The 19,185-nt window shown below is 40.4% G+C and overlaps 1 protein-coding gene across 1 annotated transcript in view; it reads left to right on the top strand.

Annotated features, from left to right (window-relative positions):
• Window positions 1-7,742: 7,742 nt before the first annotated feature.
• The window catches only part of CALCR (calcitonin receptor), a gene marked incomplete at its 3' end in the record, with an annotated part of 55,962 nt that continues 44,519 nt past the window's right edge, over window positions 7,743-19,185 (top strand). The window contains exons 1-2 of the mRNA XM_010295827.1: window positions 7,743-7,790; window positions 16,243-16,396. Of these exons, the coding sequence (XP_010294129.1) occupies window positions 7,743-7,790; window positions 16,243-16,396 (202 nt within the window). The remainder of the gene's footprint in view (window positions 7,791-16,242; window positions 16,397-19,185) is intronic.

The raw sequence follows: 19,185 nt of genomic DNA, 5'->3' as shown, positions 1-19,185 counted from the left end.
GCAGGAATGCTCTGCTATGGATTTTACTTCTCTGCTTTGTTATGCAGCTTTCTGCTTCTTTGTTCTATAGCTCGAAAATATTTGACTTTAACAAGATAATATTTATGGGAATGTAGTATTTTTTTTTTAATGTTGCTGGTTTTATCTTGTTATCCATTTCTGAAAGCAGAGCTAGTAAAATCTTGAGTGATACTTCAGAAATGTAAGGTTTGTATTTAACATTAGCATTACAAATCTGTGAAAACAAATAAAAATAAAGCCTTCAGCATCTGATATGAGCAATACAGTATGCCAGCCATATCCTGGGCTGCATAAAAAGAAGAATGACCAACAGGTCAAGGGAGATGATTCTCCCCTTCTGCTCTGCTCTTCTGAGACCCTACCTGGAGTCCTGCGTCCAGCTCTGGGGTCCACAGCACAAGACAGACAGGGACCTGTTACCTCAGGTCCAGAGGAGGGCCACAAAGATGATCAAACAGCTGGAACACTTCTGCTGTGAAGAAAGGCTGAGAGACTTGGGGTTGTTCAGCCTGGAGAAGAGAAGGCTCTGGGGAGACCTTATTGTGGCCTTTCAATACTTAAAGGGTGCTTATGAGAAAGATGGAGAAAAACTTTTTTAGCAGGGCATGTAGTGACAGGACAAGGAGCAACGGTTTTAAACTGAAAGAGGGTAGATTTAGATTGAATATAAGGAAGAAATTTTTTACGATGAGGGAGGTGAGACCCTGGAACAAGTTGCCCAGAAGTTATGGATGTCCTATCATTGGAAGTGGTCAAGGTCAGCTCGGATGGGGCTTTGAGCAACCTGAACTAGTTGAAGATGCCCCTCCATGGCAGGAGGATTGCACTAGGTGATCTTTAAAGGTCCCTTCAAACTTAAACCATTCTGTGATACTTTGAAGGGTGCTGAGATCTTGACAATTCTTATGTGAACCATCATTTTTTTGTTACAGTGGGATTATTTTAAGAGTGTATCCTTTGAATAATGATTGAAGAGAATGAACTAATTTTCCAGAGATGCATTTCTCTGTACTGCATTATGGCTCGAATACAAGTGTAATTGAATGTGTTGTTGCTTCTTTCACCACAAAAGCACGAAAATCAATTTTCTTTTAATTTCAATTCCACAACAGCTTAAACTGATCTATATCAGGGTAGGCGTGCTGTTGTTACTCGCCATCTCCTCCAAACTAAGTATTTCTATCCCCTTCCTTTTACCACTGCTTGTATTGCCAGACCCTGAATAAATTCAGAGAGTTGCAGAGTCAGAAAACCTTGTCACTCACGTATTCCAGGGCTCAGTTTCTGCTGGGGTAGCTGTCTGGGCCATGTCTTTACAACATCAGCACAAGGGAGGGCTGGAAACATGTGGCTGAGGCACAGTACACCAAAAAGCAATAGGCATGTTATTTAATGCATCAGTAAATGATTATTATTTATATTTAAAGATAAATTCTATAATATTCTTTTTCTCTCCCTTTTTTTTTTTTTTTTTTTAAACAGAGATGGTTCTTCCTGGGATAACTTCATGTCCAACTTATAGCAGATGCACATTCCTAAGATTACAAAATAGGGTCATATACATTGTTCAGACAACTATTCCTGGGTAAAACAGAATCATTTTACCAATTTCAGAGAAGCGCAACAAGATACAGGGAGTCCTGTAGAGGCTAAACTCCAGAAGTACCTGGAATGCCTTTCTTGAAATACACCTGTTAACACTTTGGGCTAAAATACTTCATGTTTTACACCTTCCTCAAGTACATTTGAAAAAGTTAAAAACTAAAGCTTTTGAAAAAAGCACACAATCCAGTCTTTGTAAGTATTTCAAACTTTGGCTACCAACAAATCCCCTGAAATATTTTGCTAGTCCCTTCCAGAAATTTTCTTTGCTTTTACTTGCTTTCAAACCTCATAAAACCCCTTGGACAACAGCCAGGAGGGGGATTAGGGATGGCTTCCTAAGTACTGAAAAAGTAGCAATTTTCTTGGCTACTAATACATGGTAGGAATCACCTCCCAATAATAGCCATTAGAGGATGCAGAAATAGCATACCCAGATCCGCATATAATAGGAATGGGATTTATTTAACTTCAGGGACCTAGAAGTTAGATGCTGGTGCTCAGCTAGCTGCCTCGGCTCCCCTCCTAGGTAATGGAAACCTCTGAAGGGCCCTTCACCCCAGGTGCCCCTGGCAGGTGGAAAGAATCAGCTCCTCTAACTCCTTTAATGCTTTACTGTCTTTTACAACATAAAAAGATTTAGCCTTTTCTGAAAACCTTCTGGGTAATTTGGCTTGCATATTATTAGAGTCCCAGGTAAATAATTTCCATTCAAAGCACATTTCTTGTATTTTTTGGTCTTTCAAAGTATACTTGTCTCTGTTGTATTAGCCAGTTTAACAACAACCATCTTCAGTTTTCTCTGTAGTGCGTATGATCACATTGGCTGCTCAGATATGTAGTGTGGGGGCTTTTAAAAACTTTGTGTTTACCTTAAAAGTAAACACGGGCAAGTTTGTAGCTACTTTCTGTTTCTTTCTATTTTTGTCTAGTTTATTGGCAAGGATTTCATTAAAGGGAAGCCTAAGGTAAAATAGCCCCTTCTTGTTGACTGGTTTTCAATGGAAAAATGTTGCATCAAACAGCGCAGCTCACAGGTAATCCAAATGAATCAATAAAGTAGATTTATTTGGTCACTTGATCTGTGTAGCTCTGAAATTGCCTGTTTGCCACGGATAATAGTTTCGATTTGTTAACATATGACACACTCAGCTCTACAGATGCAGTTCACCATCTCCACCAGGAGAGCTAATGGAAATTAATGGTGATCCGCTTAAGTAACAACTGAGTAGTCATCACACAGCTGAACATTTGGCTCCCTGATAGTGAAATTATGTTCAAGACTACCAAAAGGAGTGAGATAAGATCCAGTAAGTGACTAGATGCTTGCCATTTTCATGTATCAATGCCTTTAGGTGCCTGACACTGGAAACTGAGAATTTGGAACCTGTACTTCTCAAGAGATTTTCATATGAAAACTTCAGGAGGGTTAGACGAAAGATCAAGGAGCTGTGTAAAGGTAACCAATAGGGAATATGGGAATGCAAGACACTAGATATGTCTTCTGCCTTGCCTCAGCTTCCTGGTCACTTGACTAGAGGCTCTAGGGAGGCACGTCTCTCCACCTGGGACTGACGGTCACCAGCGTTCTGGCTTATTAGGAAGAACTGAGCGGAGCTCACCATTTCCCTCAGAAATGGTGTTGCCAGAAGATCCTGGTGCCAGTTAAACCATTTGCAGACCGTTGCAGGCTAATGGCTAGAGCATGTGCTTGGGAAATAGGAGGGGGGCAGGCTCTATTCCCTTCTCACGCATGGGAATCACACCCATGGCATTTTCTCTGCTTGAAGGGGTTATGACTCCAATGCTGGTCTGCATAGCACCTGGGATTATAGAATTGTGATGTACAGCTCACTCTGGGCCCAAAGCAGTAGCTTAAATTAGGAATCCAGAGGTAAAATGTCCAGCTGGGAACGAGGGGACAATTTTAATACTTTCCCCCAGACTATGTGCACATTTGGCAAAGCAAACAGACCTGCAACCTCCTCCTTGGATCCAAATTCCCTAAATGCTCGGCAGGGAGGTCTACTGGTTTGCCCAAGTCTTGCCCAGGTGCCTCTGCCCAGTGTATCCCGCTCCAGTATTAACACAGGCAGAGTGGGTTGGTGCCCTTCAGTGCTGAGTGGCAAGGCACTCCCTAGGATAGGAGGGTCTGCAAGCCTCTCTGCTAGTTAAGAAATCCTAGAGACCTTGGGGTTGGAGGTGGGTACGCAGCTATTCACCCTGAGAAAGCTGTACGGGGTGGAAAGGAAGCCCTCTAAGGAACTCGCAGCCAAACAAGGAGGTAGGAAGTGAGTTTTCAAAGTTTCTGGGGGTAATACAGTAACTGAGAGATATTTTTGCGTCACACTTCTGTACTTAGTAACAACCCCCACAAGTCCTCCAAAGGTATATCAGCACAATTGTGAAAGATGGCATTGCAGAATTATCAGAGCAGAATAATTAAATTAGAAGGTTTTTCCAGTTCTTCCTTCAAAAAGGCCTGCCTTTCTCATAACTTCTTCAGATCTCAGCAAAGAAATGTTGCTCTGCTGCCCTCTTTTAAATCTTCCCCCTTCCCCTAAATTTGAGCCCTTTTGTTGGCCTTGTGCAAATGGCTGTGCAAGGAGGATTGTCCCACCTTCTGGGTAACCCAATAGTAATTGTAATTGAAGCCCTGTTCAGCTTAGTACTGCAGCTGTAGAAACTGGGACAGAGCCAAAAGAGATGTCATTACTAAATGGGATGCTGTGCTCATCCTCAGATGAGCCTCAGGACTAATCCCAAGGTGTCAAGGGTATTACTATCATAGCTGCAGCACAAAGAATATCTTAGCACATCGTGAGCTATGCTACATTTATGAAGAACGAACAATATTCTAGTTTAAAAAACATACGGGGCTTTCATACGTAACTATTATAAGCAATAGAGGGTGAAGAATTAATGCAATCATGGAAAAGTACTGGGCTTTAGCAATGTACTTATGATTAATCACTAAATATGGATGTTCCGAAATTTAAATATGTGAAGCACATTATATTATCTTAACATTAAGCAAGGACATTGTTGGACTGACAGAAAAAGGATAAACAGCGGAGAAACAGGAATCAGGACAGCGCCTACGCTCTGCGTAAGGCTGCGCTGGGCTATCCAGCCTCCCTTCAGCTGCATGCAGGCTGTCCATGGGTGGTAGTGCCAGGTGGTGTAAAAAAGTGGTAGTTCTAGCACAAGAGACCCAAACCCCAGGGCACTTGAGTGTGCTGCTTTGCAAATCCCAGCTTGCCTGTCATGTCACACCTGAACCTGGGTTGCTGGAGATGGGGACAGAGCCATGGAGATGCTGGTCTGTTCCTCCATCTGGAGGCTGAAAGGGTCCATGTCTCAGTGCTCCCCTTTCTGTTAATCTTTCTGCCTCCCCATTGTTTCTGCCCTGCCCATTGACCAACACTTTTTACCTGCATGTACCTTTTCATTTCGATGTGATCATCATCCTTGATCCAATACCGATGCTAACCCAAGTGTGCTGCAGTGTTACAGGCCATTCTTATGGTTAAAGTAGAGAAAAGCCACTTCCTAGTCAGGGGCTTTATACTTGGATTGTTAAAATATTGTTCAGCAATTGTTGAAATTGTTGTCCCTGGAAAATACTCCTGTGAAAGAGGAAGAAAAATGAGGTACTGGATTTTATGTAGCATGTCAGCCATTCCTGTGGTGAGACCTGGCTAGAAGAAGAAAGACTAGATATATCAAGACTGTGTAAGATTTAGCGTGGGAAATAATTCTTGCTCATTTACTCGTATGTAGTGTCATATGGCACAGTTATCACACTTAACAGAGGGGAAAATAATGTGTTAAATATTTCACAGATGGCTTTTTTAAATTAGGAGAGACGGGAGCAAGAAACATTTTAAATAGCTACTTCAGTACATAGTAACAAATGTTCACAAAATCTCACCAGGATAAGATTTACCTGCAGCTACGGCGATAACCCAACATAGTGCTGCAAGCACTCCCAGCACAAAGTACAGGAAAAGTAGATATATTGCTGGTAACTACAGCCACTATTGATTTTGCCTATGCTTTCTAGGTCACAATATTGTGTTGATCTCTGTGCCATTTGTGCAAAGTGACGTGTATTTTACAACTGTTGACAGCTTGTAAGGCAAAGTCGTTCCTTTGACTGCTTTTTAACAAATCCCTATAGATGTGTCAGAAGTAATGAGGCTAGCAAGAACAGAGGCACCTACCAGACTAGCTTTACACCACACTACAGAACGCTTTGCAGTACGGTGTGTAACTGTATGAATACCATGTTCGTGCTCGTGTGTCTGCTCATTGCACAGCTGACCAAGACTTGTTGTTTATATCTTCCTGAATCTTTTTGGCAGTTTTGAACCAATACACACTGCAGTGAGTAGTCTGGAGAAGATGCAGACAATTCCAGGCATTTTCCTCTGATCTAGATGTCCAATTTTTGCTTCAATTGAGTTGTCTGCCATTGCTGATCAACTACAAATATGTGGCTGACAGTGGAATTACATATCATTTCTGTGTATTCTGCCCATCCCATTACCTCTGGCACATCAGAATGGTTCTGGCAAGGCTCAGACAGTAATCACGCTACTTATTAGAAGCAAATCCTCTGAATCCTCTTTTCCATCACTTTGTGTTTTATGTAATCTCAGTGACACATGACTGCAATGCTCCTATTTGGATCTGGTAGGAGATTATGTCCATCTGTGCTACATTGAAGTAGAAGTGTCACACCTTTATCACATTTTGAGATTACATATTTCTGCTTTAGATGTGGACAATATTTTTCTTCCCCTCCAAAAATTGATATCTTCCAGATCATTTCAAGATGAGAAACGCTGTTATAGTGCTGTTTCAGACATAAATGTTATACAAGTGATCGAGTTGCTCACTACATGTCAAGTAGACTAAGCATCCAAGTCCATGAGCCTTTTTCCCATGAAATCTTTGGGTTTCAGATATGTAGGGTGCTCACAGGATTGTTTGCCCAGGTAGAAAACACCTCTCTCTCAGTTTTTAAGCTGTTTGAAAAGCAAAGGTGTGTGAGTGCTCACTGTCTTACTGTGGATGAAGGTGATCTATAGGCATGTTGCTCAGCTCATGCACTACTAGTGGTCCATGAGACATTGTAAGGCACCGTGACTTGACAAAAGCTGTGTTTTTCACTCTATTGCAGAAGTTCCATCCTTGTAAAACAAAAAAAGGATGTGTTAATGCAAAGACCTTTGCTTGTTTGAACTCACACAGCTGTGAAGCAATATCATGATACATGGCAACCCCTGGATATTTTTCCCAGAAAGGCCAGATGGGTGTTGATTTAGGGAAAAAAAGAAAACCAGAAAGCTGCCCATCCAGTTCCTTCCAAGCCTGTGGAGTCATGTCCATGCTCTGCCTCTCCAGTACTTTGTGTGGCTGAAGCAGTCATTCTCAACGGCCCGAGGGTTACACTGCCATGTGTCTATCCGCAGCCTGGCCCAGCTAGCTGGGAGCATGAAATCCCACACTGGTGTTCCCAGTTTCTCTCTCTTTTCTCTCTCTTTTCTTGGCATACTTGCTTGTTCACCTAGCTAGAGGTTACCAAACCTCTGGCTTTCTCTAGCCCCATAAATGTGCCTTTTGAGCTGCCATTACTTTTGTCCGCAAACCAGATTCTTCTGGGTTATCTAGGTAATTTTTTTAATACCCAGATTCTTCATAAGTCTGCAGCTGTATTTGTATGTGTATGTATGTGTATGTAGAAGGAGCTGAATCAGGGCAACCCAGGTAGGTAGCCTCAGCTGGCAAAGACACAGAGCTTAACCCAGATCTGCTGCTGGTGACATAGTAACGTGGAGCTGTACCCCACATCAGCTGAACTCACCACCAGAGATTCACAGAGGAGACCAAATTAAAAGCATACCAGCCTCCAGTGAAATCAAACTTGAGCACACCAAAGGCTGGGAATGCGCGCACACACACACGTAGAGTGCACTCTAAGTCTTAAAATATGCTCATGCACAAAAGGCAAGGAATTTATCTTAACAGGTAAAGTCTAATACTGCTTTTATTTTTGTTGTTTATTTCCCAGTAGGGTCAGCTACAGCGTGTCTCTCCAGGAAGACTCCACAATGAAAAAAACAACCCACAGTTGCTTTTTACTGATCATCCTTCTAATTGTAAGTACAAGAAAACTGAACTGATCATGACACCTGCCAAATTTAAACTTGTGGTGATGTTCAGAAAAATGAGTACTGGGTTATATTTGTTGTACTGCTGGAGTGAAGGAATGTGTTCCCTTATTGATAAATTTCAAAATAAGGTTAACAAAGTTTCTAAATAAGATATCTCATAAAAGTTTGAATGTGAAACCATTGTTTCTTGGTGAGACAGAACTGCAAGCCTGAAGAAGGTAATGCACATGATTTTTCATTTCTGTGTTTTACAGGCTACAACATATCAGTGACATGGAAACTTATGTGTGTGAGAACTTCCTTAACATTGTTGTGTGAGACTTAGACCAACTTAAGTAGTTGTGGATTTTCACTTTTTATAGTTACTCCACTATTAGGAAAGCAATTGAAAAGGAAAATAACAGTATAAGTTTCAGTTATTCCATTCAAATGCTATTTTCAACTGTTTAATATCAATATTACAGTTATTTCAATGTAAGCAACATGGCTGAGTAGCTGCTGTTCTAAATATGTAGTAAATTCATTTCTACCTGACTAAATACCTCTCGTGTAAGTGGAATGCTTTCTCTGATCTCTACTTGTGAAGCCTCAAATTATTAGTGATTATCATAAAATCATAAACATTACAGGTAGTCAGAAATGAGAATACTGCCCAGAGCCTCAGTTACAGAACCGTCAGAATATGTCTGAGTTATGCTGCTGGGAACAAGAACCTCTCTACCTTGGTGTGGTACAAGTAACTTGCATGCTGGATGCCATCTTATTCCCCAACTAACTGTTTGTCTCTGTGTTCCTAAAGAAACATTTGATTCTTATTCTTCTTGTGTTTTGTTGGTTAGCTCTTCATGCCCCTCTGCTTCTCATCTTCTCTTCCAATACCTGAATATGGAAGATTTGTGCATGTCTCTCCATCAACTCTCACACTTTCTGGCTTTATGTTGTAGAAATGGAGCTAGAAGACATGTTGGGGAACAGTAGAGACTGCTCTCCCTGGTTAGTTTGTTGGGTTGTGTCCCTCCTCTTCTCTCAGCCTAGCATAACTTGCCCACGGTGCTGTTTGCCACTTAAATTTATATGGATAAAAAGGAGTGAAGGAAAGTAGAGAACAGTAAGAGAATGATGGATAGAAGGAAGTGAAAGAAAGCAATTAAATGCAATCATGGAGAACCTCGGAAAATCATAGAATCATGGAATCATTTGAGTTGGAAGGAAGTTTCCAAACAAGCTCTGCTTTCTTGGTGATCATGCCAGAACATTGCTGTTGGATCAAATATGAAAAATATTTGGCATCAGTCATTTTTTCAAAAATTTCCCCACCTGTAGCTGGTAGAAAACTTTCATTTTTTACATTTTATTTGTGGTCTGTAATGAAGAAAGGGTGTCTGTCTTTCTTTTCCAAAAAAACTGTTCCCACTCTGTTGGTTCTTCTAACGACTCCCCGGTTCCCAGAGCTGTGAGCCCCTGGGACTTATGTGTCAGCCAGTGTCTGAGGTTGAGGAAGATATAATAATTAAGGTGATTTGTGACACAGGGGTGACGTCTCATTCATGTTCTTTACCCACCCCACAAATCATCCTCCAGATCTTTCTTCTTTGATGGCTTTGATGGTTTACTGTCATCCTCTTGTTTGTGTCCTGCACTCCCAGCTGGTGACTGCAAGCTGTTGCAAAGCAGCAAAACCTACTGAGGTCCTTGCTGTCCCCTCTGGGCTCCAGGCTCTCTGTTTATGCCATTTGTCCCACTGTAGGTGCCAGATTCATCCCACATCTATCCTGGAATGTTTTGTCCTAGACCCTAGTTACAAGGTATCCACAGACACTCCCCTCACCACAGTTTCCAGCTTTTAGACCTGTCACCAAGGGGTTTTGGTACCTTCTGATAGAATCCATCTCTCTCATATATGTCATTTTTTGCACAGAATAAATAGCACTTTACTATTCTGTGTACAGGTCCATAATAACACACCTTTGCCAAACAAAACCTAAAGCACCAGTTGCTCCAAAGCCCAATTTAGAAATAAAACTAACTCATTATAGTCTTCCTCTTTGATGGCTTCTCTTGCTTTTGGATGCAGAATAATGAAAATGCTTGCAGTATCACCACATAGTCCTCTATAATTCAAAGTGAATTCTATTAGAAAATGTAACTGTTCATTATTTCTTAGTTCACTTTATTCCTGATGCTGTCTAGTTTTTGGTAATTATTGAGAGCCACAGAGTGTGACTGAGATTTGTTTCCTCAAGTATGTGAGCCCCTGTGTGCTGGAGCAATTAGTTCATCTCCTCAGTGCACGTTTCTATCCACATGAAAGATGGAGCATCAGCACTGTGTGTTCAGGGGCATCAAACTGCAGAGAATGAGGTGGGAGAAACAAGCTTGGGTCCCTTTCCTGTGTGACCGATCAATTTTGCAGGACATTGAGAAAAGAGAGTTCTATTCTCTGCACGATTTTGTCAAGTAAGAATTGTCATCTAGTGCCTATAAATGGTAGTTTTGTCTTATCCTGTAAATGAGGATTGATGGAGTAGTTTTTCTCACATATTCCAATTTTGTTGTCCTGAGCCAACCACAAAGTGCTCAGTAAGGACAAAATGGATGCTACAGGTGAAGACCACACTATTGTTCAATTAGGGCCATTAGACCAAGATTGCATTTTAAAACAAATTCATTTTAAGTAAAAAACAAATTGTACAAGTTCATTATGTCCAAATCTGTCAAATTGTTACCCAGCCTCAGTCACTAAACTATACACAGTCTGGTACCTTGTGTCAGCTCCTGAAAGGCTTGTGAATAATTCCAATTCGCAAAACATGGAAAACTAATTATGTGAAAGCCTAAATGTAATCTTCAGTAACTGCATAAACTGGCGTGTTTTGGAACACAGTTGCAGTAGGTTCAAGTCTCCAGAAGTGAATTACTAAAACGATTGCCACCATTATCAGGGCACTGCTTATGGTGAGGTGCTGTGGCCACGTTCTCCCCTGGGCTTCTGCCACCTGCCCAACTCAGCAGCTCTCACCACGGGTCTCTAAAACCTGTGTCTGTTCGGGCACCATAAGCAAAAGCCTTTTCCTGCTTCGGCAGCAGCTCTTCGAACATCTGGTTCAGAGCAGGTTCCCACCCTTCTGTGGGCCAGAAGAGCTGCTGAACATCTGTTACAGCCTCCTTTGGCATGCTTCGTCAGAGCCTTGCTTGCTGTCTGGTACTGCTGGGAGCCCAGGGGCTTCCCCAGCCTTAGATGGTGAGATCCCCCTGGATCACATTACCTGAGACCATGCCTTTGAAAGCTGTTGTTCTGAAGTACACGTTTCCCTTCGGTTGCTTCAAGTTGTAAGGAGGTGGACTTGCAAGTTCTGGAGCTCTTCTCATGCAAGGAAAACTCGGGAAAGCAAGCTGCTGATGATTTAAGGTGGTAAGAATTAGTGTGAGAATTTGAAACTCAAGTTGCTCATGATTTCCCAAGAGGGAGAGGAATGCCATATTCTGTTCTATTCACCCCAATTTCAGGGGTGATCAGGGCTTTCTGTCTTCATCTTTGCTTTTAAAAAAAGTAAGAATGTTGTTATGCACCTGATTGCCCTAAAGAAGCCACTTGCAAGAAGATGATAATCAGAGCTGCAAGCAAAGATCCATGAAGTATTCTGCAACCTTCCTTTAAGCCCACAGTTTGCATCAGGCAACTCTGAGAGCAGAGCTTCCTCACATGAGCAAATACTGCAGCAATGGAGAAGAACAGTAAGATTCATGGGTTGCTTTTCATTACAAGTGCCTTGTCTTTATCTGCTGTGGCTGATAATCTCATGCTTGCTTAAACAGCTGCCAAAATCTGCAATATAAGTCATATGGGATCTCACTGTGAGGTAATTTCCATCCTGCTTCAACAGCAATTGAGTATGGGAAAATTTTAACGTGCAGTGATTAAGCAAAACATGTCGTGGTGAGGTATTTCCCCAAAGAAATTGTCTGCTGTTTCCTAGCACATTTGCGATGGGTAAGAAATTACTGTTATGCTTACTGAGTACCATGCACTAATGACCTTCCTAAGGCATCACAGTCATTGTCTTCTCTGTCCTAACACTAGCAGCTGTGAAATGTAGTTGAAACGTAATTGAGAAACGAGACGGGCTCTGCAACCACTGTAAGTCACGCTGAGCTCTCGCTCAAAGGTGTGATGTATTGAAGGACAGGAGTTAGCAACCCACCGTGTCATGACTACACATAGCAGTTTTTTAAAGAAGTACCAAATGATTGTTTGAGCTATCAAAATCAATAACAAGCAGTTGGAGTGTGTATAATTTGAAACATATTTTAACTGAGCTCAACAATAAATGTTGCAAAATTACTGTATTTATTGGAAGGAGGTAAAAAAACAAAAGGTAAGGAAACTACAAATACCTTCTTTTCCTAAATGTCATGTATAGTCAACAGCTAGTATACTTCAAGCTCCTTGATGGTGGAAGAAAAATATTTGGGGATACGTGTTCATCATGTCCAGTATTTTGTGGGGAAAAAAAAAGGAATCTTCTGCTTGCTTTGTCTGGATTCTCTCTTGCAGAAATGGGCACAGTCTTGCACAGGAGAATAGCAGGTGTCTGTCTGACAGAAACTGAGGCACTATTTGTTCATTTTGATATATTTTAATAATGAAGCCAAACTGCTTTCTCTAGATCCCTTTATTAATTCTAGGTATAAAGTGAACTTCAGCATTCCCAACAGCCTGTTTTTTCTCTTTGCATTGATAATTTATTTTCTTATAACAGTCATTTGTCACGTGGTGGCTTGGTGGTCGTATGTATGACGTCATTTACTTGGACTTTTAGGAGTGACATCATATGTACGGCTGCTAAACTGCTGCATGGGACATCACTTAAACAGTTTTCGTCTGAAGAAATCATACCAATCATTTTCAGGCTATGAGCACATCCTGATTATTAAGTTGTGAATTATTTATTTCTCTTTAATAAAGAATATTTATAAATGAATGAGGCATTCCTTTATTATATCAACATCATTTTTATTTCCATCTGAAGTAATTAATGGATGGATAGGAAGGGTTTTTAACATGCCACAATGGCTCTGAACATTCAAAATTTGTTCAACACCATAGGTAGTAGCCAGGTGAAAATGATTTAATTTCGGCTTTTTTGTGGTCAAAACATGCGTTTTAAAGCTTAACTCCTAAAATACCTAGTTGAAAATGTAGTAGCAGAGGTGATTCCTAACCATTAATTCCATGAGAGCATACACACACAGACTCGGGGGACATTCCCAGACTCTCCCATGCTGCACACTGAGCTTTTTCCCTGTGTAGCCGTGCCCAGGCTTCTGCTACCTCTGGTAGGAGAATAATGTCCCAGAGATTTCTTTCTGACCCGTTTGCCCTTCCCTGACCCCCAAAGTAAGGAGCGCAAGAAGTATGAAACAAAAATATCTGACACTACAAACTGTACCAAGATTTTTGTCTGACTGAGGCCCAGGAACATAAGGCTGGATCATCACCCCATTGAACTGACTTTGGGGAGATCATGCTTTAGGCACCGAGTCCCACAGTGGTGGGGGATATGCGATTCTCCTTACACACAGTAGAAAACACCCGCATTGCAAACAGAGGTGTGACTGCTCAACTTCCAGAAAGCCACCAAATTTATTTTTCACTAGTCTGCTGAAATGGTCATCTGATTTTAAGGTAGAACAAAGTATTGTTCAAACTTCCATGACTAGCTTTTCAAATCTAGGCAAACAGAAATGAGTAAATAGCAATCAAAGATGTTGTATCCACCACCACGGGAGCTCTGCCTCCAAGTATTAAAGTATTCATGTTAACCAGTTCCCAACAAGAGCTGACTTCTTCAGGAGTTGGATTAGTCTCTTACACACAGCAAGTTATGAAACTGACCTTTAAGAGTAGGGTGTCTTCAGTCTCTGAATTGCATCTTACGCCTCAAAATCATCATCCCTAGTTACAAACTGTTACATCTTCACTAGGTAAAAGATGTGAATAGAGCATTCCTTTGATAATGGCATATTGTACTTCTGGTTTCAGCTTATGTGGTTTTGTTCCATGGAATCTTCTGGGAATGGTGTGTCCTTTTAAAAATGGTGTGCAAAGGAGGATACAAAAAAAGTTAGAATGGGGGAAAGATGTCCTTAAGCACTGAACAGTTTCTACAGTTTCTCTCTGTGTAGCTGGCATTTGCCAATTGTTTCCCGTGTTGTGGTTCATTCTGTACAAATAAAGCAAATGAAACTGCAACAATATTTATGGCCAGCAACATCAGTCTGTCAGTGTGAAACAATTTTGGTCTTGTTCGGTCAAACAGATCTGAAGAACAAATCATCTCCTTCCTAGAGGAAAACAAAAATAAAATAAAAGCGTTGTTTCAGGGGAAGGCAAATTGGTGATGTTTTCCAAGCATAATTATATGGTTGTGCTTTCAAAAAATGAGTGTGTTCCCAAACTGGCCCAGAGTAATAGAGAGATCATTGAGAACAGAGGCAATACCACGGAAGCCCTGCTAGCTTTCTTTAATGATAATTATTCCTCTCTTAAATGCAAACACCTTGGAACTAAGGTATTATTCAAAATAAGAAAGAATTTTTAAGCATGGTGTATGAGTCACTCTTCAGAGAAGTACTGAAGCATGTGATGATACATGGACACGACGGGTGATACAGACCTGAGGGCATCCAAAGAACCTTATCTGCACTTTCCTACACTTCTTGCTGGATTTAGGACATTGCTTGTTTGGTTTTTAAATGATCTTCATAGACTCCAGCTACTCCCTTTAATCTTCTCATAAGCGAGGGATCTGTGATATGTTTGGCTTTGCTTCTCTATTTCCTGTTATGGCTTTCTAGATGCTTGAATGGCCAGATTAAATGTTCCAAAGGGCTTCATTGTCCAAGTATTTCTGTGTGTGTATACATGCACATAAATTTTATATAAATTTGTATCTGCCAGAAAATATCTTCCTTCTTATTCCTCCTATTTTAAGTACCTATTTAAGTGCAATGAGATAAACTGTCTTCACTGTCCTCCACTCTTCAGATAGTATCTATATACATTTCAAAATGAAAATGTTAGCATCAAAAGATTAAATTAAGGAAAAAGTAATTGGGTATATGAGTATAAAAAGATTAAACTGAAATGGTTTGGCACAGAAGTGTCAGGATAAAGTAATGCCTTTTTTTTTTAACTAAGTCTAATATACGGTGGTTTTGCTGTGTATTTTACCAAGGTGTTTTAGCTGTGCAAATGGAAAAGAAAGTAATGTACTAAGAAGATACAATTGCTTGTGATGTGCAATAAAAAAAGGAAAGCAACAATTTAAGAAGTAAACTGATATTTGAACTTTCAAAGCTGTCATGTTTTCAGTTTGAACAACTACAAGTTGTTGCTTAAAGATCTGCACATGGGTATTTGCTGCTAAAAACATCAAGTCTGACTGTTTGTGAGAATCCTAAGTTTTGAAGCAGCCTGTAAATGACTCTGCATGTGTTTGTGATGGCTTTAGTATGGCTTAGTATAGGAAAAAAGTAGAGAGTCATACAAGGAAAATGCCACAGCAGCATTGCTTTTGGTTGGGGAAGCAGAGGAACTAATCTTTTCCTAGCACCTTCATGCAGAAAAGTGTCCTGACACAGGATTAAGGCAGAACAGAATTAACTAAAGCTCCACCCTGGCTCACAGACCTGGGCTGTGCAACAGAGGTATGCATGGATGGAAAAAAAAGATAGCTAACCTCTCTACATGTGATTTTTGCCTTCCAGAGGCAATGATCCTTCCCTTTGCCCTTCAGGCAGCTCAGAGTGGCAGAAGTCAGAAGATGCCACTTGATCAAAGAGGACTTTGTTATGCAGACTCTCAAATTTAGGATCACTTTGCTTAGGCACTTAACTAGGAGCTGAGGTCGAGTAGTGAGGTTTAAACTCTCTGCCTTGTGCTTCCATGACCTTAACAGCTGAAGGAGCTCGAAACAGATGGCATAAAACATGAAATAATCAGTTTCAAGGCTATGGCAGTGCAGTATTTTGTCTGGGCAGTCTGAAGAAAAATTGGCACAAGCAAGCAGAAATACATGGGTGAGATGTAACTCATCATGTATTGAAGGTACATGTAACTTTGGGAAGATACACAATTTTTTTTGCAGATCACTGAACTAAATGAAAAGATTTTGAAGACTTTACCAAATACTTAATGGTCCTCTCTTTCACCAAGAAAAAGGGCTTGGTTAAAATCCTGTGTTTATAGTGAGGTAAACTAGTAAAAATTGACCATTGACTTTGCAAACAGTATAAGGCCCATCATAATCCTAAACATATGTTCAAATAAAAGGCCTTTGAAGAATGCATAATAGAGATTTCTGATCCTCACTTTTTTTTTATTTTATCCTCCTAGTTTATTCATGTGTACTAACAGGTTTTCCTTTCTGTACAGAGAATGGTTCCAAGTCTTTCTTCTACTGTAAATTATACTGATCCTACATTAGAGCCTGTAGTAACTGAACATTCAGTCATACGACAGAAGATAATAGATTCACAGTTCAAATGCTATGAGAGGATGAACAGAGCTCCTCCGTATAAGAAAAAAGGTAAAAAAGATTTGAAAAATTGTTTGTATATTGCCACGCTTGCTTATATAGCTATAAACAAACATTTTCTTCTGTATACTAACCCATAGTCTTCCTCGGGGTGCAGTTTCCTTCCCATAAGCAGTAGTCAAATTCAACTTACTTAGCATCCTCCTAAGTGCAAAGACAGAAAAAAGCCTGGAATGAGCCCAGGGAATGAACAGCTCTTCCTTCCTCCCCATGCAGACAGTACCTCCATCATCTACCTTTCTGGCTCAGTGCTTTACTGCTTTAATATCTCTTGTTCTTGCTTAGGCAATGGCATTCTCCAGAACCTTTCAGCAAGCTCACACAAAGACCTGATTGTGAACTCCTGATTATGTCTTGATTATCTCTTAAATATAAATGTAATTCTGTTTGCTTCGCTCACGGTTTCATTTTAATGTCATTTGTGTATTGACTGATAGCTGCCATGCTCTGTACTAACACAGATGTACCAGGTATTCTATGTTCAGCAGTAACACTAGCAAAAAGAGGTTTATAAAGCACTGAGCATGCATCTTTGCTGAATACAAGGCATATGTTAAGATTAATAAAAAGAGAAATGACAGATAATAGTGGTGTTACAATGGCACGGTATAAATGAAGCAGCATTTCTGGTTGGGACTGAGCGTTCTGGTCACTTTTTCTCACCGAAAATATTAAAGAAGTTATGAGGAGGCTAGAGAAAAAGTACTGGAGGCATTGTGGGGATTTATGCAAGTAAAGAACCAAGATACTAAGGACACGATTTTAAGAGAAAATAGATTAAAAAATCATGATTAAAAAAACCCAACCTGATAGATGCAGGGGGAGATAATGTGGGATTTTTTGTAATACAGGAACAAAGACATTTCTACAGCTCTTTACCACAAAGATTTTACTCAAGACTCAAAGAATAGCTGAATGTTAAGATACTCAAGTCTTGATGTGGAGTTGTTTTGGAATGAATATAGAGATTCCCATTGCTTTAGATACATTTTCATTCAGGTCAATAATGGGGAAAACCCACAAGTATTTAAACAGGGTTATGGGATAGAAAGCATCATGTTTCAGCATAAGCAAGCCTTTAGTTGCTGGGCTTGAGGGGGAAATAACTTACTGTCTGCTCAGATTACTCTTACAGTCTCCAGTTTTATAAATATGTAGTTTTTGCATAAATTGAGAGTTCTGCTGGATTCACTTTTCTTTTGCACCTTGCTCATGTGATTAGTTGCAAAGGGCTGAAGTGTTTTCCCAGCATGAGCATATATTTCATGACACATGAATTCCTGGTGGTGTTTTCAAAGGCAGCCTTTTCCCAGGAGGACAGCACTGGCTGACTCGTCGGACACAGCACAGCAGTTCCTGCATTCCTTCAACTAGCAGCTAGATTTAAGTGAAGTCACTGGGGACGGTTATATTCCTAGCAACATGCACTTAATTCAGTTATAACCCAGAATGAAGCTAATGGCTGACTAAGGAATGATGCCAACCCTATTCAAGTCGCATTTCATAAAGGGTTGGAAGTGGACAAGGGTCTAAGTCTCTCGGCTGCAAATTTGAAAGGGAGGATGGGATGAGATGGGAAATTCCCTTAACGCAAAGGACAACCATAGGAGTGTCTCCTGAGAGGAAAAGCCCAAAACATGAGCTGAAAGGATATACTGGGTATGCATTTTCAGCACAAACGGTAGTGAAGTCTAACACTGAAGTTCCCAGGAAAGTCCAGTGTCTGATACAACTTCATAGAGCTGGCCGAGATGTGTCCACTTTTTCCCTGGTATCTCCGCAGTACCTGATGTAGCCTATTTGTAGACTGGTGCAAAAGTAGTTTAAATCCTTCATAGTCCTGGGGCTCAAAGCTGGTGGCAATGAACTGCAGAGAGCTGCACAATATCACACACTCAAGAGCCAGAGTAATGCTATAATACAGGTGAGCTGTGGCAGCATCACAAGTGGCCATGTGTCAGCAGAGCCGAAGTAACGGACTACATACACACATTTATCTTGCCGCCCAGTTCAGGGGAGAATTGTTTACCTTAAATCCCGAAGAAATAACAAAATGAGGAGCTCAGGTACATGGGAACAGTGGACCATCCCTACAGGACAGCACAGCACTCCCACACTCCCTGTCCATCCAAAAATGTAATATTTTTATTCAGTGAAACAACCATATGGTGTTCAACTCTTCCTTTTCTGTTTCATTACTTACATTGTTTTATTTCCTGCAGCATTTACAAAACGTATGTATGTATGTGTGTGTTTGTCTATACATGTGTGCATGTACATATATATTTATGGATGTATGTGTGCATATATACCCTGTTACTTACCTTGAAAGACACATTCCACAAAGTATAGATCAACATCAGTGATTTTTTTTTCTTTATCAGGCAAGGAAAAGGATTTAAAGCTAGAAGTTGCCACCAACCCCATTCTGCAGTGTCTTTCAGATACAAGCTCAAGTTGCAAGCATTTTCTACTCTTCTTTTTCTTTGATATTACAAATTTATTCCCAAAAATCTTTCAGGTACATCTCAAAGCTAGAGAAAAACATGAGAATGCCTGAAGGAAAGACAACGAACTGCTGATATAATGGTTGGTTAATTAAGTGAACAAGTAGCATTAGCACATTTAACTTGCCAATGGAAAAATAGATGTGCATAAAATCTTAGCTAATTAATAAAAAATGTTCATAAAAATATCTTTTTTGCTAGACCTCTAGTCTGGAAAAAAAATAATTTGGAAAGTTTTATGCTTTCAAATTTTAATCCACAACTATTTTGACT

Source organism: Phaethon lepturus, unplaced genomic scaffold, assembly GCF_000687285.1.
Source record: "Phaethon lepturus isolate BGI_N335 unplaced genomic scaffold, ASM68728v1 scaffold12091, whole genome shotgun sequence".
NCBI classification, from domain to species: domain Eukaryota; kingdom Metazoa; phylum Chordata; class Aves; order Phaethontiformes; family Phaethontidae; genus Phaethon; species Phaethon lepturus.
The sequence above is the reverse complement of the archived record's forward strand: the minus strand, read 5'-3'. Positions and strand labels throughout refer to the sequence as shown.